Source organism: Emydura macquarii, unplaced genomic scaffold (genome assembly GCF_026122565.2).
Source record: "Emydura macquarii macquarii isolate MOO-44397 ecotype Brisbane River unplaced genomic scaffold, CSIRO-AGI_Emac_v2 contig_1253, whole genome shotgun sequence".
Taxonomy (NCBI): Eukaryota; Metazoa; Chordata; order Testudines; family Chelidae; genus Emydura; species Emydura macquarii.
This window is the reverse complement of record NW_027131390.1, coordinates 13,824,851-13,851,288: the sequence shown is the minus strand read 5'-3', so window position 1 is coordinate 13,851,288 and position 26,438 is coordinate 13,824,851. Positions and strand designations below refer to the sequence as shown.

General features: G+C 37.9%; 1 protein-coding gene across 2 annotated transcripts in view; it reads left to right on the top strand.

Annotated features, from left to right (window-relative positions):
- TENM1 (teneurin transmembrane protein 1) overlaps positions 1–26,438 on the top strand; it is a 428,532-nt gene that overhangs the window by 103,776 nt on the left and 298,318 nt on the right. The window contains exons 2-3 of one of the 2 annotated variants that reach the window (XM_067548197.1): positions 14,384–14,662; positions 19,505–19,624. In XM_067548197.1, the coding sequence (XP_067404298.1) occupies positions 14,446–14,662; positions 19,505–19,624 (337 nt within the window). In that variant the 5' untranslated portion in view covers positions 14,384–14,445. The remainder of the gene's footprint in view (positions 1–14,383; positions 14,663–19,504; positions 19,625–26,438) is intronic. The other variant, XM_067548198.1, reaches the window with a different exon arrangement.

The window sequence follows — 26,438 nt, the reverse complement described above, 5'->3', positions numbered from 1 at the left end:
GGTGTCATGCACACAAACAGCAGCATGAATGAATCTTCAAGAGAAGGTGCTACAGATGTCCCTCTTATCTATCACAGATGTAGTCAAGCAATCCCATGAGTATGAGCCAACAGCAGACAGTACTTCAAATGCCTGAAAAGCTTTTAATTTTTTATGTTAAATGGTGGCAAAACTGCATAATAATTAGTAAATGTTGTTCCTCGGTAATAGAACCAGATCAGGAAATTTTTGAAAGTGTTCTGATGGAGGATGATATGCTCACAGCTGATGATCAAGTGGAGATGAAAATCCGTTTTCCTTAAGCTGTGCAAAATAGTGACATAATGGGGGGGAAAAGGTCTTGCACATCAGTGCTGCAACTTGTTTGAGCATTCATAGCATTGCTAGAGACTGAAGTGGACACAGTGGACCTGATATATCTGGTACAAAGATGGCTTTCAGTGAACATACACCCGGGCTGAATGCATTTCTCATTCAGCAGCAACAGTATTATTGCTTTATTATTTGTATTACAATAGAACCTAGAAGCCCCAGTGTGCTGAGTACTGTGAAAAAGTAAATTGAGATGATACCTGTGCCCAAAGAGTTAACAGTCTAAGTATGGACAAGACACAATGGAGAAGAAAAGGGGGATAACTGTGATAGGAATTCAAGGTTCCATGTACTATTACCTAAACGTGTGGTTTAGAGGCTTCTAATTTTTTTTACGTGGACAAAAGAATCAAAGGCTGACAGGTCACTTGGTTAGCCATTCATCAACATCTCTTGTGCACCTTTTCTAAGGAGTAGTAATAAAAATGTGATCCAGCAACTTCTTAGTGCCAACTGGCAAGGGTGCAGAGGGGTTACAAAAATCTCCGGAGTCTGGTATGTACATTCTAGTTGACAAAAGAATGTTGTGAAATCTCAGATAAAAGTGGATGTCTCACTGGTCATCAATATCATTGTGAGACACATAGACTCATAGACTCTAAGGTCAGAAGGGGCCAATATGATCATCTAGTCTGATTTCCTACACAATGCAGGCCACAGAATCTCACCCACCCACTCCTGTAATAAATCTCTAACCTATGACTGAGTTATAAAAGTCCTCAAATCATGGTTTAAAGACTTTAAGGTATAGAGAATCCACCAGCAAGTGAGCCGTGCCCCATGCTACACAGGAAGGCGACACCCCCCCGGGGTCTTTGCCAATCTGCCCTGGGGGAAAATTCCTTCCTGACCCCAAATATGGCGATCAGTTAAACCCTGAGCATGTGAGCAAGACTCACCAGCTAGACACCCAAGAAAGAATTCCCTGTAATAACTCAGAACCCATGCCATCAAACGTTCCATCACATGCCATTGGCATGTCTACCACCAGTAGTCAAAGATCAGTCAATTGCCAAACTAGGCTGTCCCATCATACCATCTCCTCCATACATTTACCAAGCTCAGTTTTGAAGCCAGCTGGGTTTTTTACTCCCACTGCTACCCTTAGAAGGCTATTCCAGAACTTCACTCCTCTGATGGTTAGAAACCTCTGTCTAATTTCAAGTCTAAACTTCCTAATGGCCAGTTTATATTCATATATTCAATGGCGCTGAACTTAAATAATTCCTCTCCCTCCCTGGTATTTATCCCTCTAATGTATTTATAGAGAGCAATCATATCTCCCCTCAACCTTCTTTTGGTTAGGCTAAACAAGCCAAGCTCTTTGAGTCTCCTCTCATAAGGCAGGTTTTCCATTCTGTGAATCATCCTAATAGCCCATCTCTGCACCTGTTCCAGTTTGAATTCATCTTTCTTAAACCTGGGGGACCAGAACTGCACACAGTATTCCAGATGAGGTCTACCCAGCGCCTTGTATAACGGTACAAACACCATCCTATCTCTATTGGAAATACTTCGTCTGATGCATCCTAGGATTGCATTGGTTTTTTTCACAGCCACATCATGTTGGCAGCTCATAGTCATCCTGTGATCAACCAATACTTCCAGATCTTTCTTCTCCTCTGTCGCTTCCAACTGATGCGTCCCCAGCTGATAGCAGAAATTCCTATTAGTCCCTAAATGCAGAACCTTGCACTTTCCACTGTTAAGTTTCATCCTATTTCTATTACTCCAGTTTATAATGTCATCCAGATCTTCCTGTGTGATATCCCGATCCTTCTCTGTCTTGGCAGTACCTCCCAACTTTGTGTCATCTGTATACTTCATTAACACATTCCCACTTTTTGTGCCAAGGTCTGTAATAAAAAGGTGAAATAAGATTGGTCCCAAGACCGATCCCTGAGGAACTCCACTAATAACCTCCTTCAGCCTGACAGTTCCCCTTTCAGTATGACCAGTTGTAGTCTCCCTTTAACCAGTTCCTTATCCACCTTCCAATTTTCATATTTATCCCCATCTTTTCCAATGTAACTAATAATTCCCCATGTGAAACTATATCAAATGCCTTACTGAAATCTAAGTAAATTAGATCCACTGCATTCCCTTTGTCTAAAAAATCTGTTATCTTCTGAAAAAAGGAGATCAGATTGGTCTGGCATGATCTACCTTTTGTAACACCATGTTGTATTTTATCCCAATTACCGTTAACCTCGATGTCCTTAACTACTTTCTCTTTCAAATTTTTTTCCAAGACCTTGCATACTACTGAGGTGAAACTAACAAGCCTGTAGTTGTCTGGATCACTTTTTTCCCCTTTCTTCAAAATGGGAGCTGTGTTAGCAATTCTCCAGTCATACGGTACAGCCCCTGAGTTTACAGATTCATTAAAAATATTTGCTAATGGGCTTGCAATTTCATGTGCTATTCCTTTAATATTCTTGAATGCAGATTATCCAGCCCCCCCGATTTAGTCCCATTAAGCTGTTCAAGTTTGGCTTCTACCTTGGAAGTGGTAATTTCTACCTCCGTATCCTCATTCCCATAAGCCACCCTATCATGTACGGATAAACTGAACTGAATATTCATCAACAAATGTAAAAGATTCAAAAGGAGAAAAGTAACAGGAAAAGGTGAATGGTATAGGGGAGAACCCTATCCTGAGGTGCACATCAAAGGTTTGTGCTACTGTATTGGGGAGATGAAGTCATCCTGTCATCCATCACCCTGGAAGTAAATGGACAGCATGTTTGCTTGATGAAAGAGGGGTCTCAACCATTTTGATTAAAAACACTGCAGAGAACTTTGGGTGAGAGATGCTTCTTTAGACAGGAGAATAACTTGTTAGTTAAGCTACGTCTCTAGAAAGTTTGCTGATTTTGTTTTATATGTAACCATTTGTTTTTAATATTCTTATTCACTATCACTTTAATCTTTGATAATGAACTTGTTTTTGTTTTCACTACAAACATATCTGACTGCTATGGTATTAAGTGAAGTGGTGGTCCTGAGTTGAATTTTACAAGCTGGTATGTACTGTTTCTTTGAGAATAGCAGACATGGTAATTCTGTGAGTGTCCAGTGGATACAGAGATAGACATTACTGGGAGTGCTTCAAGGACTTGTGGATTGGTTTGTGCCTGTCTGTGATGGGGTGGGCTAGCCCCTGCTGGAGGTCTCAGGGTATTGCCACACCACTCCCAGGAAAGGATCAGTGGAGCTTAGGCCTCTGAGCAGCCTAGAGGGACTGCATAGGAAACAGCCAATCAGAGGGAGGCTGCAAGGGGCTAGCCAATCAGAAGAGGCTGCAGGGAGCAGCCAGTCAGGGCCCAGAAGGATGATACGAAAAGGAGTTGCAGAGCCAGAGACAGGTAGTTCCTTGTTGTGGCCAGAGGAGTGCAGGTAGTGCATCAGGGTAGCCAAAGGGAACTGCAGCACCACGGACAGCTCAGTGCTGGCAGGCACCAGGCGAGCCAGGAAAAGCTCCTGGCTGACTGGGCCGGAACATAAAAGAGCCTTGAAGGTTTGGTGAAGACTGGGGCCATGGGGAAGTGACCCAGGGAACTGAAACCAGTTTTGTTAGAAGAACATGGTGGTGGGTGGTTGCTATTTTAGGGTCCCTGGACTGGGACCCAGAGTAGTGGACGGACCTGGGTCCCCTCCATCGGCCACTGGGGAAGTGGTCTACAATTTGACAGGGATTAAACCCCCAGAAGGGAATCTGAACTGAGTGGCTCAGCTGGAGAACGGGGGCCAGAAGGCCCAGAGAGGGCAAAACCATTGCTTCCAAGGAGGAAGCCCTGGGGGTACAGCTGATACTAGGGCCTGGACTATTTAAAGACTACAGACACACCTGACCAGAAAGGGTGCTCATGAGAAGTGTGTGCCATGCTGTTACATTATCACTAGCTGTTCAGAGAGATCCAGGCCTGTAGAGGCCTGGCAGGCAGTGCTTGTGGTTTCAGGGAGCTGATCCACAGCAGGCACAGACAAGATTTCCTCAAGCTAAGGACGGGTGATGGTGAGGTGCCTCACAACCCTGGGGAACTTCACAAAGAATCATGCCTAAAAGCAGCACACTTCATAGCTGAGCTTCCTTTTTGTGCTTCTGTTCACTCTGAGGCCAATTCAACAAAACTTTTAAGCACAAACTTAAGTTCCATTAAAGTGAATTGGACTTGAGCACCTTGTTGAAGTTAAGCATGAATAGCAATGGCTTGCTGAATCAAGGCCTCTCCCCTCTTTCCTCCAACCAATAAGTGGGCAGATGAAAATTCAGGTAAGACATTTTCAGTTAAATGGATTAGCCACTGTATTTGTCTGAACACCCGAGCTTAACCTAAATAACATTCTAAATACTGTGTTCAGTTTTCACTGCTGTCTTGACCATTCTGTGGGAACTGATGCTTTGTAATATTGTCAAGTGCTAACATTGTTACTCTGCAAAATTTAAAAATCAATAAAATGATTTTTAAAACTAATAACATCTAAAATGGGACATGTATATTCATTTCAATTTTTCTTAGCCTCTGAACTTCTCAATTGCATTAAATTATCATTGTTGCTAAGTAGTGTTTATTAAGTCATCTTAATTAAGCACACAGTTTGAAAAGAGATTGAATAATAATTAGATATTGCAATTTGATGGTCATACAATTTGCATTACTGACAAATAGCCAAAACAATTCACTTTTCTTGACATCTACAGATGAATTCAGTGCTTGCCACATCTGTCAGCCTGTGATTTCTTTTTTATGTTAGCGTGCCTTAGAGAAGCAAATGCCTTCTAGTGCTAAACACAATGGATGATACTACTTGTTCCTCACACCTGCATGTAAATAAGCACCTACATGTCTCCCTCTGTTGTATCAAAATTATACAAATATGAGATCTCTATATGGAATTTATTAACAGTTGAACAAGCTTTATATTTCTTATGGAAGTTGTATATTTATTTAGACAGGTAATTTGTTGTTTGTTACACCAGGAAGGTGTCATTCAAATAATACATTCTGGATTTAGGGGAAGGAAACAGTTTTCTGGTGGCAATATAAATTATGAGAACGTTGCATAAGTGGTTAGCTACATGGTATTAGACCCATAAAATAAAATTACTTGTGGCTCCATAATATTCACAGTTCAAGTGTATTTAATTTTATATAATAGTATTTTATATAGAACTATATAATAGTGTTTTGAGATCAACAAAAAAAATATCAAGGGCCAGATTTTCCAAAGTTGTTTCTATAATTGCTCCTTTACTTCTATAGCACCATGTCTTTTTATACTTGATTCAGTTCCCCCATGAGGTTCTATGTATGCAAACTGTATTTCCATATGCAAATTGGGTAGCTTAACACAGTGTTCCCAAGTCTAGGTTTTTTCAAATGTAAAATGAAAACATTGTCAAATTTAGGCACCAAAAATGTAGTCAAAATTTTAGGGTCCATATTGAGTTGCCCTTTGGAATATGGCCTCTACCTTTAACATTTTTCTAATTGTTTAGTCCTAAGAAAAATAGTGAAATAAATTACGTCTCATAAGGCAGAGCCACAATGAAAACTATTATGGTAGTTTAAAACAACAGTTCCAGAGGCAATGATGAAATGTGTATGGACATATGTGACACCTGTGGTCTCATCCCAGCACAACCATTGTGGTGTTGCCTGTTGCACTGCAGGATTAAACCCTGGCCATGCATCCCACCCTTTAGTGAGATGCTCCCTTTGGGCCTTTCCACACTGCAGTAATGCTATCCAGAATCGCTTTGCACCAGAGAGTTGAGGCACGTGTGACTGCCTCCTGCCAATGGTGTGCTAGAAGGAAAAGAATTCCCTGCACTTTCCCATTCTAGATCACCACACGGAAAATAATTTAGCTCTTTGTGCATGTGTTTCATCTCTACAACTAGTGCTTTATTTTTTCTGATAAAACACCAAATCTGGGTTATTTGAGAAAAAACTTGCTTTAGTATCAAAATGCAATTAATTCTTTTTAAAGACTGAGGGGAAATACTGCTGTTGAGGAACAAACTGCAATATAGGAACATTGTGGAATATTTCTGTGAATTGTTCGCAGAAAACTTATACCTAATCCATTCTGAAATAGATTCCTTGTGGCTTGTTAATTAATTTTTTTTTTCTTACTGTAGTACCTAGAGGTTGGAATCCCATTGTTCAAGACAAATTGAGTAAGAGAGAGTCTGTGCCCCCAAAGTCTTTGCAGTCTAAACAGAAAAGCCATTTAAAGGAAAATAGAGATAAAATACTATCCGTGTTTTAGAGATGGGAACTGACATCAAGGGAAACTGAGGTACAGTGAGATTAAGTGATTTGCATAATGTCATTCATTAAGTCTGTGGCACAGCTAAGTGTTAAAACCAGATCTCTTGAGTCAGAGTCCAGCAGCTTATCCATGCAAACCTGAATATATTGAATTCGTGGTCAATATTATTTCAGTCTTGACCTACAGCTTTTCTTTTCCTGCAGTGTACCTTATTTGAACTTCCAAATACTTGACTGTTTTTTTACTGTCACTGGGATTTTCATTATCTGAAATTACAAGATCACTTATCTAACTGTGAAGCACATTGTCTGAAGTCTAATTATTTTTTTTCAGGAAGACTAGAGTCCCACTGAAATAATTGTCCACAAAATGTATCACACTGGACCATGTATACTAAAAATGCCTCATCTCACATATTAGCTTAATCTGATGTGCTAGGTCCTTTTTTGAGTCATGCTCAGTGACATGAAGCAAGCAGTTCCTAAATAAAAACATTAGGAGGTTGTGGAAATTTATAGCAAGTGGCAAGCCTTCAAGTGAAGTGAAAGGTAATGTTGGCCATGAGTATTGTGCTACAGTCAGATAGCTGACATGTAATATACCCTACAGTTCAGTGGCAGACTTGCCATATGGAACAAAAGGCTGGAATCACCTAATTCTGTTGTTCTGTCTAAAACCACAGGACAAAATGAATATTTTAATTATTAGCTAAAATTAAATTATGGCTTGATTAATTTTAGATGAAGAAAAATGTTATTAAATGTTGAAATGAAGATTATCTATCTTGCATTTGTCATGATGAAAAATATACATACATGTAATCCATCCATTGGTTTAGAAACCTGAAACCCTCCATCAAATCTGCGTTACGTTCCCGAGTGCTGGGTTTTGTGTTTGCCTATCTGATGTAGCTGAAAGATGTGTAAAAACTTATGTACTCAACCAGCTTCCTTTTATCTATCTATCCTCCTTAATGTGCACTGGATAATCCACCTCAGGGCAGGAATAATTTACACTCATGAGAAGAAGTTGATAATTCAGCCTTTTCAGATAGGAGTATATGAAAATGCTTAGTTTTTGGTTGAAACACCAACGTTACTTTAAGTCTAACATTAACCTTTTGGGGGTTAATCGCACTTCTCTGCCTTGACAGAGCAAACTTGTGACTTCTCAGCTTCTTTCAGCAAAATGTCTTAAAAAATTGAAAGTCAAGGGGGGTAATATCTTTTATTGGACTAGCTTCTGTTGGTGAGAGAGACACGCTTTTGAGCTGCACAGAGCTCTTCACAGTTCTTCTGTGTATTATCTTACTCACCTTATGTCTCTAATGTCCTGAGACCAACACAGCTATGCTGCATCGAAAAATGGAATCATTTCTTTTTGGCATAAGGAACACATACAATACTATCTCTTCCATCCACTTTCTCACATCAGGCCTTAAGCAGTGTTTGCCTCTTCTGCTTCATGCTGGACTCAGAATCCCCACCTTTGTGGGGCAAATATTCCTGTCACCTTGTCTGAAATATTATCCATGTATACCATCTCTGCTGAGCCCATCTCTGCTGAAATCCTCATCCATGACTTCATTTCTCTTAATTTGACTATATCCTCTTTGTTTTTAAAATTCCCAGGGGATGATCTTATAGACCTTGCTCACCCCCTTGTTTGTTTTTCCAGCACTAAAGGCCTTCTTACCACTACAAGAGCCTTCTTCTCTGCAGTCCCTATGAACTGGAGCAGCCTCTCCATATCTCTTAATTTTACCTTTTTATATATTTCCAAATCTCTTCATCTGGAAGCATACCTTTCCTCCTCCTGCCTGGTATCTCTTAAATTCTGTCACTGATGTTATCTATTTTATTATTATTTCTTTAATTGTATTATCTGATATCTTGAGTCCCTGTTCACTCTTTTCTCTCTCAACAAAGAAGTAGCCTATTCCAAAAGTCCAAAACCTCTATAACTGCTTGGAAAGTGGGACAGTATTGCTTATTATATTATTATAGCATGTAACTGTGCTGTAAAATACAGGACTGTAAGGACTATATTAATAACCCTTGTATTTATTATATATAAATGAATATTTTCATTAAGATAGTTTTGGTAATTTGTACCAAAGTCCTAGCTTCTTGTCCTGGTATCACCTTCTGCATAGGTTTAAATTCACTGAATTTGAATTTTTGTTTTTTCTTTTTACGTTTCATATTTTTTATTTCTGAAAAAATTTTAGAATAAAGGCACTTTTCCTTTTTGAGTACAGCAAACCTAATGCTGAAATTGCTCTTTATTAGTCTTTTTTCAGGAGAGAGTGAGATGAACATATAATAAGAAAAGGAAATATATAACAGAGATATACAACTGCATTCTTTTAAAGCAATTAAAGGCTTTAGTCAGTTGTCAGGAGATACTAGCAAAATTTGGCTGAACTTTGACTCACCATTGTGTAGAATTATGTGTGCTAATGTACCCTCTCACCTGCTGCCAGGCAGAGAGAAATTGAGAAGCAGCAGTCTGTCTTATGAATTTGTTATATAAATAAGTGCATACAATAGTTCTTGATTGTCTTGGCATCATAACTGCATTTACCTTTTAATTCTTTTTAATTTGATCAAACGTAATAGCAGTGCTCAAATTAGTACAAAAATGTTGCAATACTGTTCCTTATCTCTGTGCTAGTCCTCCTCACCCGTAAAGTGTCATGTTTAGCCACAAGATTGTCAATATCCTCTTCATGCAATATAAGTTCTGTACCTGTGGGCTTAGCAGAATTTGATTTTTATAATTTTGTTGGGTAATATCAATGTTTATTTTCAAGCTTTTTTTAAAATTTGTGTTGATTTAAATTTTCACAGTTGTACAAAATTATAGGTTTAAGCTTTTTTTCCTTTTACATTTTCACAGTTGTTAAAAAAAACTTTTTGGTGGTTCAGACTATAGTGAGGGTCAGACAAAAATTATTTAATGTCAGGAGATGTTGAGATTAAAAAAGGTTAATACTTCATAACTGTTAAAAGACAAACTTTCAACATCATATGTTAAACTACATAAATATCCTTAACCCAAATTTTAATAAGTTCTAAAGTAGCATTTTTCTTACTTTTCCTATTTGTAAACTTCAATTATCAATAGGAATATTTTTTCATTATATACACATTGTATGTGTATGAAGGAATAGGTATTTATTTACCTATAAAAATGTAATGCTTACAAGCCTACTTATAGGTGGTGGACTTTACGAGTAACAAACTGGATGAGCCACTGGGATAATTTTATTTCTTGGGCTTCATGATAGTAGTCAGTAAGGGCATTTTCCTCTGAAATGAATGAACCATGATGGTGCCCTGACAAACACATATCCAAAGCATTGTTAAAATGAACATGAACTATGGTTCCTTGATATATTTGAAAATAGGGAATATGTGCAATACAATGCACAAAATAAACCCCATTCTGAAGTACACATCAATCAGTATGAATGCACTCATAAAACTCGATGGTAGACTAAATTTCATATAAACCACAGAGTTATGCTATGAATATTTTTCAGAAGTAATAGAGTTTGGATGCAAGTGAAACATGAAAATGTAGTTTCCGATGACAAATTTCAAATAAAACCATGTATAAAAGGTGCATTAAATATGCAAGTCTGTTGCAGTTTTTAAAAGGCCCCATCCCCCTGCCGTAGTTCCTTTTTCAAATACTAAGAAAACTCTAAAGACTATTAAATGTTTCACTGGCAAATTTAAATGATTAGCTGTGTATGCTTTCTGTTCTAGGAATTTGACTTTGTTATATATGATTTCTATTTTAAAATATGGTTGAAGATTACCTCTCCTTTCAGTGCCCACAAATGTGTTTAAAAAATAAAACAAAAAACCCTCCTGTAACAGCATACAGATTGGTTCTTTTCTGACCTTTCTTTCTCTGTGGGAAGAAAAGCATTAAGTCACTCGTGCAAAGGTCATTTATGGTAGCTGTATGCTTTTATGAGCCTTTATCATTTCACTGACAAGGGCAACTTGATATTGGTCGGCTGGATACCTCCTTTAGCCACAAGGTCAGTTACTTGAAGAAACCTTTGTAGACACCCAGGTACTATTGTTTTAAGTCACGCTTATCACAGTGGTTTTTATTTATTTATTTGTATTTCCAGTGCAAGGTGGGAAATAAGATACAGACTACAAGTGGCAGGGTTTAGATTCAAATTATCTTAAAACATCAACGTTGAATGGATTTGACTGAATCTGTAATACTAAGATAAGTTGAAGAATTGGTTGGTTGTTTTTTCATGATTTCTTGTATCATAAAAATGTTATACGCTGAAAATTTTTATTAAATCTTTTGCCAGTTTTTACAAATAACAATTTATCACCTGCCTTCAGATAAGATTAGGTCGTTTGGTTTTCAGGACACCTAAATAAAAATAAAGGAAACACAAACTTATGCCATGTGTGGGTTTTTCTTAGAGGGAGCTGAAATCCTCTGACTGTTTGTTCAGTTTTCTATGTGAAGTTTTAATGCTAGTACAACCGTGTTGGAATCAATGGAACGGCTCCAGCAAAAAAAAAAAAAAAAAAAAACCAAACACACTGGTATAATGGAGCAGAGAATCAGGCAAACTGAGTTTCCTGGTCCTCATCCCATTTGGGAATGGGTAGCCAGTGCAGGATTTTTCCTGAGACCCGGTGTCTTTTCATTGCATTCTTGTTGGTTAGCTGTCAGCCTGAAGAACCATGATACCATTGCTGATTCTCCTTGTTCCCGTGTGGCATGTAGTGGAGTGCACAGGTGTTAAGATCTAAGACCCTGGGACTTGGAGGGGAGCGTTGTGTGAAGAGTGGCTGATCTTTGACTCTTCTCAGATCCTCCTCCCCCCAGCCCTAGATCTTCGTAGGAATGAACGGGTGACCATCTATACTTATGGCAGAAGAGCCTATTGGAGTCCCAGCGAGGGATAGGAGATGTGCTGTCCCCCAAACCAGTTCTGGCATTTTTCTCCTCCCCACACTCAGAGAAGAAGAGGGCAATATAGCTACCTTCTTTAAGAGAATGCTTCATAGCGTTGTCATCTGACTCTGCATGTCTTTTCTGTGTTTAAATGGGAGAAAATCCATGTATTTGCACAGATGGAAAAACATGTATGCAGGACAGTGAAGCAGAAATCATGAAAGAATAGTGGATATAAAAAACAAATAATGGTGTTTACTATGCAAAATATTTTGCAGGTTTAAAACTAAATATTGAAGCCTTTATTTTCCAATATTGCACCAGTTACAGCTGTTAAATGTGTATCTTTGCAGCACTCTGTTTTCATAATCAGTGCAGACTTTTTATAACTTTTTATTTAAAAAAAGTAAGATCTATCATTGTTATACAGAAGGGGCTTACAGCAGTAGGTGTTCAGTACCATGAGTTTTACAGTATTGTATATAATCCTAAGTTTTTTAGTAGCTCATAAAAGATTTGTGAAACCAGAATTCACCTTGTACAGACCTCCTGCAAAATAGATCATCCACAAAGCTCATTTTCCATAGGAACCTTTGTACATTTTAAAAGGTTCAAAGTGCAGAGGGATAGTACTAGCTTTTGTAAGTCTCTTTGTGCTTAGGCTTTGTGTGCAATAGGTGAGCATGGACATGTAGGGGGTTTTACAGTTATATAGGAAACATGCATTAAATTAGATATATGGTTGGTTTTACAGCTTAATTGAGATAAATGTCAGATTTTATATATACAAGGGAATTGTGTACTTTGTTGCTTCTGTAGGCTGAACATGCTGCATATGACAGGGGTACCTTGCATTCCTCCATTGCCCCTTATAAACTCCCTTTGCCACCCACCATTCCCTCCTATTCCAGGATATCCTGCAACCCCACTCTTTCATGCTGAGGGCTCTGTGTATCCCCCTGTTCTTTCCATCCCCTTATGCCAGGACTCTGTGTCCCATATTAACTCCTCCACCACATGCTATGCTACATGCTCTCTCTCCCTCCACCCCATATTGTTGTTCTCCTTCTCTCACCATGTGTGTGCCCTCATTCACTTTCTCCCGTGTTCCACTTCCCCCAAGAACCCATTCCCCCTCCCTCCCATGTCCCCAATTTCACACATGCCAGGGAGTATGTGTGCCCCCTACTCACCCTGGCATCCATCCCCACTTCTTCCTCCTCCTCTTCCCCATCCCCACAATGCCTGGGGTTCTGTGTGCATCCCTATTCCCCTCTTCCCTTCCACCACTCATATAATGTCATTTTTTTCTTTTTCTTTCTTTGCTCTTCCAGGTTGTCTACATTTCTAACTGTATTAGGAGGATGGCAGACCTAAAATTGGGGTGGTTGTTAGTTAGGCTGGAATGAGTTTATGGCTGCCATTAACTAGTGCTTTGGTCTGTAGACAATTACAAAGACAGTTGAAGCTGCTGATGTTGGTAGCCAGATGCCAGGAGCTCCATGCATCACTCATTTCCATCTTTCATTTTATTTCTGACTTTAATCAAATTCAATAGGTGTCTAACCATTGATGGCTAGGAACATTCCCTGAAATTTTAGAGTTGATTGGTTGAGGCATTAAGTTATCGGGCTACAGACATGCACGGAAATCCCATTGAGTTGAGTGTTAGACTTTGTTCAGCAGATCAAATAATAAGATAAAATCAAGAAGAAGCTGTAAACTTGTGTTAGAAGACTTTTTCCCAACAGAATATTTCTCCCATAACTTCTTGGTTTTAGGGTTTTATTCTTTGTCTATTAGTCTAACGTGTTTCTGTTTATTGCACTGTTTTTTTTCTAAATGAACATTGTGTCCTACTCTCTCATTAGCAAACCCTTCTTTTTTGTTGCACCACTGTCTTTAACTGGACAAATTATGGTCTTGAATCTATCTGTTGTTGCTGTACAAATGCAGTGGTAAAGGATGTTTCACAATTTCCATTGGCTCACCATACAATTTCCATTAACATTAATAGGTAAAACCATATGCATGAAAGTGAGACATTAGGTCAAATTCACCAGTTAGGCAGGTGAAACTTCATTGCTATTAATATCTTTGGAACTTCTTGAGCTAACTGAATTTTGCCTACATCTCTAAAGGTTTCATTATGGTACTTTCTGTATGGATTCATGTTGCTTAGAGCTAGAGACTTTTATTTTGAAATTCACATTATTTAAAAGGAAAATGTCATTTTTAAAACTAATTATGATACAGTATTCTGGGACTGTCATAAGCTATCCATTTTCATTATAAACATGGCTAATGGTTTTATGGTGAGTCAAATGTCTTAATAGTTGACTGGACATTTTAATTTATGTAACCAAACACTGCCAGTGGGGTAAAACTCTTTGATTTCTTGACCTTCCGGTTAAAAAAGAAGTTGTCATATTTGAGGGCATACACACAGATCTTCAGAAACAATAAATTCAATTATTATGTTCAATACTTTCAAATAACATACTGGAAATTCAGGTTTTCTACTGAAATGGTATTCTAATGTACTCCGTACATAAAGTACAAGACAATATTAGCACTCTTACTATATGTTATTTGGTTTAGATTTTTATTAAAGCTATTTTGATAGTGCTTCTTGAAAACTCATGGGCCAGATTCTTATCTTGATCACTCTCATGTAAATTCAGATTAATGTAATTGATTTTCTTTGGCCTGAGAGTAACAGCTGGCCATAAATAGCTAATATTTATGTGTAATATCTGAGATGGAATTTTGTCTTTTCCAGGACCATTTCCTTAGGGAGTTCCTATTCCTTGTTTTCATGACTCTGAACTTACTTAATCAGAAATGGAACAGATGGACTGCAAACCCTACCAGCCACTGTCAAAAGTTAAGCATGAAGAGGATCTAGCTTATACAAGTTCTTCAGATGAGAGCGAAGATGGGAGAAAACCAAGACAATCCTATGACTCCAGAGAAACTCTAAATGAATATAGCCAAGAACTAAGACTGAACTATAACAGCCATAGCAGAAAAAGAAAAGCTGTTGACAAATCCACTCAAGGTACTTAGTTGATTTTAATTTTCACTAATTATGAAAAGTATCATATAAGGGCATTTTTATTCCAGCGTGCAAACAAATAATCATAATACTTTCAAAGGCATACAATGATTGCCATTAACAAGTCACTGTTTGGCACTTGTTACCACACTACGGTATCTGAGTTTCTACAATTCTTTTCCTAAGTGTTTTCAGCTATCACCTTCCAGAAATATGGAATTACTATGGTGTGTCTCAGACCACAATGTGGCAACTGTTGGTAAATGTTGTTTTTAGGTGGTGGCTACTCTATTTACCAGCATTAACTGGGTAATAGTTTACAACTCTTCCATATGCTGTATGGAATTGCTACAGGTACCAAATTATCTTTGAGGTTGTAGGTTATCTGTACATGTGCTTGTAAATCTTATTCGTAAATTCAAATGCAACACTCCTCTTACACAAAATTTGTGTAATCCTACTAATAGCCAAATCGTTTACAGACTGAAGGAGAAATAATTTATTGTAAGGACAAAAGCAAACAGTTAAGTGGTGTGGCTTTTTTGATTTGTGCTTGATATTGGCAAAAGTTTAGAACAAAAGTTTGAGAACTCATAATGTTTTAGCGGAAGTTAGGAAAGGCCTAAATAGAGAAACATAAAGGCTAAGAGCTGAAACAGGTAAAGAGAAGGGAGTAGAAGAGCAGTAGTTACTCCAATATTTTTCCTGATAGATTGCTTCCTGCAAGAACTTGCTTAATATCCTTCACAGCATTTCTGCCACCACCACCTCTTGCACATGGGGAAATGGATGGTATATGCACCTCAAACACGTGCTGCTTGGGGGCGTGCAAGGAGACACCATGGAGCCAGGTCACATCTCAGACAAATACTATTCAAATCCTGTTCCTTTAAAGTAGCAAAATACCAGTTATGCTGTGAACTGGGATTTCCGGCATCCAAAGAAAAGCATAACAATTATAGCTGTGCAAAAAGAGTTGGCCACTGGTGGAAAATTTACTTTATATGAGCTCATGAACAGTAGAATGACTTTCTTTATGACAAAAACAGTTGCCACCTTCACATGTGAATTCTTGCAAAGACAAAGAGAGAAATAGTTCTGTGCAGCTCTTATAACGAAGAAGCTGTTCTGATCAGTCAGTCTGAAGATTTTTGTTGTCATTTTAAACCTTCCAAGTCAAATTCTCCATTTAGTTACACCTATGAACTGCCATTCTCTGGAAGTGTGTGTTTCATGGGTGTAACTCAGGGGAGAACTTTGTTCCTATCCTAGAAATCTTTGTTACATTTGTTAATACTTCTGTTATTCTTAATAATATAGGCTAGTATATTGAGTTGTCTGGATAGAGAGAAAATGTGCTTGTCTTACTGGAAATCATATAATATAGTTTTCCCTTGTGACAAATTTAGTGCAATATAATTGTCCTAGTCAGTAATCGTATACGTTTGTTCTGCCAAGAATTACATTGTATATGGGTATGCCCTGCCAGGAATTCAACCCCATATTTTTATGCTGGCATATATCATGTTGATTTGTTCTGCCACAAATTCAGCCCATATGTTTGACCTGACAGCCAGATTTGAAATATGTAAGTGGTTGGACAGAGAATTCTTTCAAACAAACAAAAGTTAGGCTGAGGAGGCAGAGTTTGCATCTGGCTCCAGAGTTGGGTTAGATGAGCTTCTGTTTATTGATTGACATCTAACAGGCTTTCAAAAAGGCTGTATCTTTAATGGTAGAAGTGCTGTGAGATCTAGTGTTCTTGAGGATTTCTGGTTTCTTGGGTTGCAGTCAAACAAGAACAGAAAAAAAGCCTCTTTTTGAGTTATGGGTCTGACCTACTCCAAAGTCATAAGGGTGTATTTGGGATTTGGATTACCCTACACCCCACCAAAATTTCATTGACATCCTACATTAGTCATACCTTTAATTTTGCAGCCTTTATTTGTGAAATGTATTTTTTTTTGTAATCACTGTCCAAAGAGGATTGTGAATGTTGTCTGCTTATACTAATGAAAACCTGGGAAAAGGCTGCTATATCCTTCACTTATATATAGCACTATTTTCTGAGGATCTCAATGTACTTAACAGAAGTGAATAAGTATTGTCTGTATTTTATAAATATGGAAACTGAGGCACAGAGACTGTTAAGTAACTTACTCATGGTCACTTGCTGAGTTAATGGCAGAGTCAGAAGTAAAGTTCTTGTTTCTTGACTTTGTCTCCTGCTCCAACCACTAGACATCACTGAAGCAAAATGCAATTCTGAAAAAGTGATGAATTAATGGATGTTGAATTGGGGGTAAATTCAAAAGGCATGTGAACTACACCCATGTAATGTGTAGGAATAGATAAGGAAACTGACACATCACAACTGTGATGAATAAAGTGATAATGATCAAAGGTGAGATAGTAAACAAACGTGAGTTCTGATGAGGAAATGTGAGAAAAGAAAAGTCACTGCAGAGTATACAATGAATAATGAGAAGCTTAGAGACAAATATATTAATGGCCATTTTAGGTCTAATATATTTTAAATTGTACAAAAACTTCCATTATAAACCCACATTTTCAGAAATAGGAAAATTCAGCATTAACATAATACACACTTGAACATTGTATTCTGGTGAAAAAAGTTTGTTCAGACTAGTTCGGATAGATAACTGCTTGTGTCCTAAATAAACAATGAGTCATGTTTTAGTGTTGGTGCTATCTAAAAACAAAACCCTTTATGCCAGATTGTCAGAATTTTTTGGAAAAATGTATTGCTGGCAATTTGACCACTTCAAGTGTCAAGAGTTCATTGTTAGTGAAAGTCCTTTGCTCTATTCATGAGATCTTTATTGAAATAGGTGTTCAATTGAAATAGGTGGCACTAAGCCAATAATTGTGTGAATTCTCTCTGGTTTGTGTGCTATGAACCCAATCTCTACATTTTATCAGTCGCAGTTCTTTTGCTTCAAATATATATTAGGTTATTTTATACAATTTTATTAGTATTAATATTTGTAACAAACAACCCTTGTAAAGCCATGTGTTTGTAGAAATTGTGAAATTTGTTCCTAGAATATTGTGTCCCGATGAACACAATGTTGGAACACAAAATACATCAGAACTTTGATGGTGCCCCCTGTCTCTCCCTTCCTTAAAATCTCTTCTCAAAACCACTTCTTCAAGGAGGATTCTTTTATTAATTGTTTTCTACAAGGCTTACTTGGAGGAAGTTCAAAAAATCAACAATGAATAAAAAATAGTCTATCAGGAGACTATTATGTAAATTAGTGCACATGACTTGCTGTGCCCTATGGAGTTTTTGATGTAAGATAAATTGTGGCTCTGGAGTGGTTTTTCACTGGAAACTCGTTATCTGACAGTCCAAGATTTGGCAAATAAGACCACACGAAGGCTTACAATTATGGCTGTAGGAACTGGCTAGACATATCAGTTTTCATGCACTGTGGAGAGGTGAAGAACTCTGCTGATAAAAGTATTTTTAATTCCTGAAGATTCAAGTATAACTTCATAATAAGTAAATTTTATCAAGAAAGATTATTTTAGAGTAAATTAGAATGTTCACATTGCTTTGTTTATCGAAACGACTATAAACCAAAGATATATTATCCTGGCAAAAAAGACATATGAAGTAAATTTCTGGCAGATCCAGTCTAATGTAGTTCTTTGTTCTTGGAAAACATAGCAAATTAACTCTTTGCAGTACTGGCCAATAGATTGTTGATCATTTAAAGAGATGGGACAGAATTGGCTGAACAAAGGAGTACTGTTGATTCCTACTAGGATACCTTTCAATGATTCTGGCATGGAAAAAAATTTTCTTGTATGATATATAGGCTCGTTTCAGTTACAACACTTTTAGGCAGCAAAGCACCATTTTCTTCACGGAGTTGCTCTTTATTTACATGAATTTAAATAAGAGAAAACTCTAGTCCTACAATTTTTGGAGATACAAAGAATACAGTTTAGAGGAATGAATTCGACAGGACAAGTATCCGGGATTGATTCACTGGAATGATGAATTTTATTGATCCTTAACAGGATGAATGTATGGGGATAAATTTCTAGTTAGTTGAACTTTTATACATTTCCTGGAAAGATAAATATATTAAGCTTTATTATGGGCCAGGCAAACTGGTATTATTCCCTGGTACAGGAGGGAACTTCACTATATATTTACTGTTAAATTTGTGTGAAAAAATGAGCACATCAAAACTGGAAAACAAAGGTTTTAGAATGCTTCATAAATGATTTGGCTTTTTCCATTCCTAACCAAAGTGTTATGTAAGATTTCTTTTTTGTCAGAGGAAAAACTAGAGTATGAGATCACTAGCAGGGCAAATAAAATGAAGAAACTTGTATAAATTCCCTTGAGACACACTGAACAACTGAACTGGGCTAAACGTCTGTAATAAAGGCCAAGTTCTTATTTGAGCAAAACTCCCATTGACCTCAGTAAGTGTTGCCTGAGTAAGGACTTTGGAATTTGGCCCTCAATTTTCCAGGCCAGTTTTATTCTTTTCTAATTTTCACCTATTTCTAATTTTTCACCCTAATTTTCATCTATTTCTAAGGCTGACAAATTCTCACTATTGCAGTTTTATGACTGATATACTGTGTGTGCATTTAGAAGTGTTTTGGTTCTACAAAACAATAGAGTTTAGAGGGAAAACCAGCATATAGAGTGCAGAAATGGAGAATGCAGTTTGTTATGCTTTGAGTTCAAATTCATACTTACCAAGCAGGAAGATTTAAACATATGGAACTTTGATTTCATATGACCAGTCAGAATAGTTTTACTTGTCAGCATGAGTTATATTCATGTTTTTGCAGATAAGTCCTGGCAAGAATTAAGAAATTGTCCTGTCAGGAAAATGTCATTGTGCCTTTTTGTCATCTGTGAACTAGAACTAGCTTTACTCACAATGGACCAAATTCTGCTTAAATCCATAGGTGAGTTCATTAAGGTCAGTAGATTTACTCTGTATTTTACTGGTGAGAGTAGCATTTGGCCCATGCATAGTATGAACTGTTAGTTTTAAATGCTTTATTCCTCACCATGCTTCTGAGAGACATGAAGCAGTAAGGAAGCCAGTTTTTGATCAGCTTTTTCTCTTAATACATCACATATGTAACACTAGACTATGTTCTCACTTACTTGAAATCTAAGGTTACAACCCTATTTCATGTATAAGCCTTATATCATCCTGTCCCACAGAAACTTGCATGGAAGGCTAAAGAAAAAAAGAAAATATCCACAGTTTTGAAGTCTAGACTTCTTGCTGCATCATTTCTTTTTAGGAGTATGTTGCTACGCAGGAGCTTGACTTCTTTTGGCTGCATGCTTGCATCCTATCTATCCTCTAGTGTATGATGGAGGTAATGGCTCCATCAGAAATTCAATGTGATTCTGGGAACTTCTGTTTTCATGTAGAGGGGAGTATCTGCAGACTCTGAAGAAGAGAGATGATATCAGTTAGGCCAGGTCTTAGCCACATTATAACTAGCGTATCTCACATCGACGTACTTAAGTTTACACAGCGTGGTGTCTTCAAGATGCTATGTTGATGGAGAGTATCTCCCGTCGATGCTACCTTCTGCCTTTTGGGGAGGTGGACTAATTCAGTCAATTTCAACGGGAGAGTGCTCTCCCATCAACTGAGTGGGTCTACACAGACCCACTCAATCGATGCTGCTGCATCAATACTTGATGCTGCGGAAGTGTAAACATGCCCTTAGATTCTGTTTCCACCCTCCTTTCCCGCTTCTGCACATACTGACCTGATTTGGCTAGTAAGTGTGCAGTTTTCATTCCTTCTATGTATAGAAGCTGGGATAGAGAAAATGGTAGTTTTTTTGTGGCTTCATTTTAAAAAATGGTTGTTAGAAATCCTTTTCTTCACCAGAATCAAAATAATAAAATAAACAAAAGGTATAAAAAGACCTTTCTTCCCCCCTGAACTTGAAGTTGGTTCTTCCTTTTTAGGAACACAGATATTTCATAAAAGCTTGTGGGATGCTGTCAGCAATTCTATAATTCTGCTTCCAACTTTATAATTTTTCCTATAAACTCAGTGACATTGCCAGTTATTTATCAGAAATATGGTACCCTCTTCATAAGTAATTATGTTGATTAAACAAGGGAGTATATAAGGGAGAGAATAAAACCAGGAAACTCTACAAGTCAAATGAACACATTTAAGTCATCTAACAAAGTGCCACAAATCACAGTTCATTTTCCATCCCATTCTAATAAATCAAAATAAGGAATAAAACATACTTTCTGCTTCCAGATAAATACGGAATAATGTAAACTCAATTCGCAGTGTGTTGATGTAAAAGGGATTCCTAATTTCCACTCTCTTCTCAGATGCACTAATTTTTAGAAGAATAAAAATGTCTGTCAGAAAGCATATTAATCAAAAGCACAGTGACAGAGTAACCTAGTCACAGTCACAAATTTCAGTGTTCCTCAGTTCTTCCAGCAACTCTCACCCAACTTCAAAAGTCTCTCCAACAATCTTAGCATTTGATGGTTTTCGAGCCCTGTAGTAGTAAGTTACACATCTTGGTTTAGAATTCTATTTCTCAGAGTATGTCAATGATCTCAGAAAATCTATAACATTCCATTATTAAACCAACAGAGACACAGCCTCTTTGACACTTCTGAGTGCTCTGGGAAGATCTATCAGAAATGGATGCAAAAGTCTGAACGAATGACGAGGGAGAACATTGAAGAAATGACTGCATATAATATGTAGGACATAAAAGGAAGTAAACAACTATGCAATTGTCCCTGAGGCCAATTTATTATACATATATTCTTGCTACTTGCCTTTTCTGTCAGTTCTTTTGACGAAGAAGAGAGCTGTCTTATTTTCTGGAGTTGGGAATAAAACCAAATTTGCTTATCTTTATTGGTTGGCCAGACACTGGAACCAGATAACCTTTCTCCCCAACCCATTGTTTCTTGATCATATACTCTGTACACACTCCTTTCCTCCGCGCCCTCCCCATCCAAAAAAACAACCCCCCCCCCCGTTCCCCCCACGCGTGCGCGAACTGTCAGGAACTAGCTCTGCTGGAAAAAAGACATTGCCTGAAATAAATATTGTTATATAGCATTGTGTGTATATCATAGGTCAGTTGGAGATTAAATTCATATTTACTTCAAGAATTAGATTAAAATGTTTCGAACTTAAAAGTAGAGATTTATTTGAATTAAATCACACACACTAAAATTCCAGGGTCTGAATTTTCAGATGTGTTCTTTGTAACTGCTGTAAGCTTTGGTTTTGGTTGCAGGTGCTCAGCAAGTCAGTTTTCCATTGAGTATGTGACTTATTAAAAGTGTTTTGCAAGTCAATGGAAGCACCTTAGCTAACTAAAAAGAAAGGGATGGAAGGAGTAAGAATGAAGAATTTGTCAGCTGTTCAGCATCTGAGTTTTGGCTATTTTCTGATGTGATAGGGAATGAATAGCAAAGAGGGTTGCTACAATCAATTAATGCTGTGAGGCATTTGCTCAATCTTAAGATTACTGAATCAAATCACATTGGTAAATACTGTTGTGAGCTGCAAACCTGAGCCATTTACATTAGAGTATGGCTACATTCTGAGCATGCTTCATTCTTTATATAATAGTATCCAAAGGACTTCTGTGTACAGTCGCCAGCTAGTTTGATGTCTGAATTAAACTTTATCTTTAAGAACTTGTTACCAACTATTTCCTGCTCTATTTAAGAGTTTCATACCTATATCCATTAGAGGAAGGGCAGGTTCTATAAGTTCTGTCTAGAGATTAAATCAAAGCTCATTTGGAGTTTTAGACTGATGAAAAGTAGTAGCTGAAAATGTAAATGGTTTTGTGAAAATCACCAGCTGTGGAGGAGAATCGCTTTTTTATATGAAAGAAGACACATAAGATCATGTTGTCCCTGCCCATTGCAAAGAACAATGTCCCACATGCATGAAATAGAGCCATTCTCTTAGCTCAAGAGAGTGAAAAAAATGCTGTCTGCTTGCACCCTTGAGAATGAAGAGATGACAGGATCATGCTGCTGATTCTTCCCTCCTCTCCACCCCCGCCCCACTTGCGTATTGCACTACAGAGATATCTTGGCAAACAGAGAGAGTGCAGCATTTGTACTCTTCCAAGGGCTGGGGAGCAATGATTGTGGTTCCTGAAGCACAATCTGTTCTAGAGCTTTCCTTGGGGCAGACAGAGCTCCACACCTCCTGCACAGTGTAGTAATTTGTGTTTCTATGAAAAGGACCTGGTCCTATAACCTGCTCCAGTTCCTTGATGCTGTTCCAACAAATCCAGTGGGGCCAGAAAGCTGATTTAAACAGCCAGCTGCTAAATCTCTGGGTGTGAGAGAGTCCCTATGTGGCATGAAATCAGCCATACTTTCACAGTCTCCATAGCCCCCAACTGCTCTAGAGATTATATAATGGACCCCTGCAGGATGTTAGCAGCAGGTATAACCTACAGCAACTGACTCAGTGCAGAACTGGTCTTTGGTTACCCTCAGGATTGGTGCATAGAAAAGACCTATATATCCTAGCATCAAGGCCAAGTTCCTTGATTCTATCCTATGAAGATGGGGTACTCTTACAAAACATAATGTACATGCTGATGTATGTTTCATATAGTATTAAAATAGTCAAATCATACAAAACAATTACTTGGTTGCTAAAGTTCTTTAAAGCAAATCTACTTCAGGCACTTAATACAAGGGAACTATAAAAGAGAAACACTAACCGTGGCTACTGAATAAGCAGAATAAATACAGGCATGCACATTTCATAATAAATAATTTCTTATAATTTATTTCTGAAGCATTAAAGTTGCTGAAATTCTTAGGCTGCTGCACAAAAATAGAATAAATCAAATAGCCTTAAAAACCAAAAAGGGCCAACCTAAGGTCATTCCACTACCTTGTAGAATGTATGTCTAATCACCACAAGTTAGGTATAATGTGATCACAGTCAGTCAAGCTAGTGAACAAACATGTTGCTGCTTTTTGAACAATCTGTAGTGGAAGTGTCTTGTAGTAGGGAATCAACGTAATCGAACCTCGTTTTTTCAAAAGCATGTATTGCTGTTGAAAGGTCGCAATGGAATACAAAAGGGATGCAGCCCTTAAAACATGATATACATCATCAAATTCTTGTAACCCATGTCCCTGTAGGCACTGATATAAAACATAGGAGTCTGTGTCATGACATTCAATCTAAGCTTAGCCACATGCATGATCAATGGTGGAATGCCAGGGCAGTTGAAATCCAGGGCAATGCTGACCATCATGCGACCAAAGACTTAGACTTACATAGTCCTAAACATACCAGTACAGTGCCTTTGAAGAATGTGGACAGTTTAATACAATGGCAAAAGAGTAATCCTTCAGTGGTGGTGATGGCATTTCTGGTATCTTTAGAACACATTGTCCAACATCACAGACTAGGTACTAATAAGAATTGTGAATCAGCCAACATTTAATGACAACATGGGTGCAGCCCTGCGCCTTGATGAAATCAGCACTGCAATCAGTTCGAGGAAGGCCTGCAGGACTTCTGATGTGATGGTATTCCTGTAGAAATATTCAAGTATGGCAGTGAGATTCTGCTAAAGCGACTACATGGACTATTTCTCATTATATGGAAAACTGAAGATGTACCACAAGATTTCAGAGACGCAATCATTGTCGTCATACATGTAAGGTAAAAGATTAAAAAGCCCAGCTCTATGGTAACTGTGGTGGTATCTCATTAGTTTCTGTTGAGAGAAGAGTTTTGACTAGAGTACTCTGTTTGGAATGCAACATCGTTAATCACATGCTACTGGAGTCGCAGTGTGGTTTTAGGCCAATGCAAGGAATGGCAGTCATGATATTTATAGCTCATCAGATGCAGGAGAAACGCAGAGAATAGCAACAGGATCTTTATACTGTCTTTATTGACCTGTTTAAAGCATACACCCTCAGTAGATCTGGACTTTGGCAATTATTGCCTAAGTTTGGTTCTCCAGAAAAATTCACCAACATTCTGAGGCTATATCTTGATGGACTGCTTGGATGAGCCTGTGTAGATGGTGTTCTGTCTAACCTATTTCCTATTACTAATGGTATTAAGTAGGGTTGCATAATTGATCCACTCTTGTTTAATCTCTTCTATGTAGCAATGCTCAATGATGCTACAAGAGATCTGAATGCCGCTATCAGGATACATTTCCAAACCTCAGAAAATGATTTTATTTGAATAGGTTGCCATCTTCCACAAAGGTCTTCAAGGCAATTTCATGAGCTGCTGTAGGCTAATGATTGTGCTCTAGAGGCATATATTCTGGAAGATATACAGTTGATTACAGACAAATTAACAGAGTTAGAGAAATGTATCAACTGACAGTCTGAAAAAGACAGCAGTCATGTATCAACCTGTGCCAGAAAAACCCTACACAAAGTCGAAAGTCACCATAAAAAATACACAGCTAAAAATGTTTAGACTTTTATCTCGGTAGTATTTTGTCAAACGATGCTTCTATAGATAAAGAGCTCACAAGTGGTAACAACAAAGCCAGTTCATCATTTGGCATACCATCATACAAAGTCTGGCAACAATATGGTGTTCAGCTTCAAACCAAATTAAAAATCTATAAAGCGATTGTGCTGTTCAACTTGTTATATGGGTGTGGGAGCTGAACCTGCTACTGGCATCACATTAAGCTTCTAGATAAGTTCCATTTATGACATTTGTGTACCATATTCTGCATCAAATGGCAAGATAAAAAGTTACCACTAATGAGGTGCTGTAATGTAGTCACTTGATAGGGATTGAAGCCATGCTTATTGCATCACACTTAAGTTGGGCTGGTCATGTGTTGAAATTGGGTGACACCAGAATGGCAAAGCAGTTGCTGTATGGTGAACTGAAAGTGGGCAACAGCATACGAGATAGCCAGAAGAAATACTTGAAGGATGCACTAAAGCATAACTTGAAGCAGTGCAACATTGATACCCGACAGCTGGGAGTTGTCAGAAACAGATAGATGACTCTGGCAAGCAATAGTCAACGATAGGGTTACCTAGTTCAAGATGGATTGCTGTAGGGATCTTGAGGCACAAAGGCTAAATCGTAAACAGTAGCTGACTCAGCAAGCACAGATTGTAATCCCTACCTCAGCATCAGGTTACCTATGTACTTCATGCAAAAAGGGCTGCCATTTGCGCATCAGTCTTTTTAGCCACAGCCGTCTTTGCAAGACATAAAAACATCATCAGTGTCATCTTCGGCCATAAAGGACAGCGACAACTGCTGTTGAAAGGTCATGATGGGATTTTAAAAATGATGTCGCCTTTAAAATGTTTTGACAAAAATGAGATGCTTAGTATGGCTTCCACAATAAATATGAACTATTCTGCAATACTTTATATAGTAAAAAGGTTCATCCCAACTGAGTTTTGGTTAATCCTGCCATGTTGATTGAGGCTGAGGTTGTCACAGTAATGTTGACCCATTTTATTTTGAATTATTTTAGATGCTGATAACATTTTAGTAGGCCCTATGTATTGAGAGGCTATTTCCATCCCATTGCACCTGCTCTCTCGCACAGGTATAAAATAGGAGAAATTGCACTGAAGCAAGTGGAGCTTCCGTGGTCTAAGACTGGTGTAAATGGAAGGAGAATAGGCTCAGTGTATTTAAACGTTCTACTTTTATCTGATGATTTAATCAGGCTTCGTAATAGTTGTGCAGTACTCAAATATACA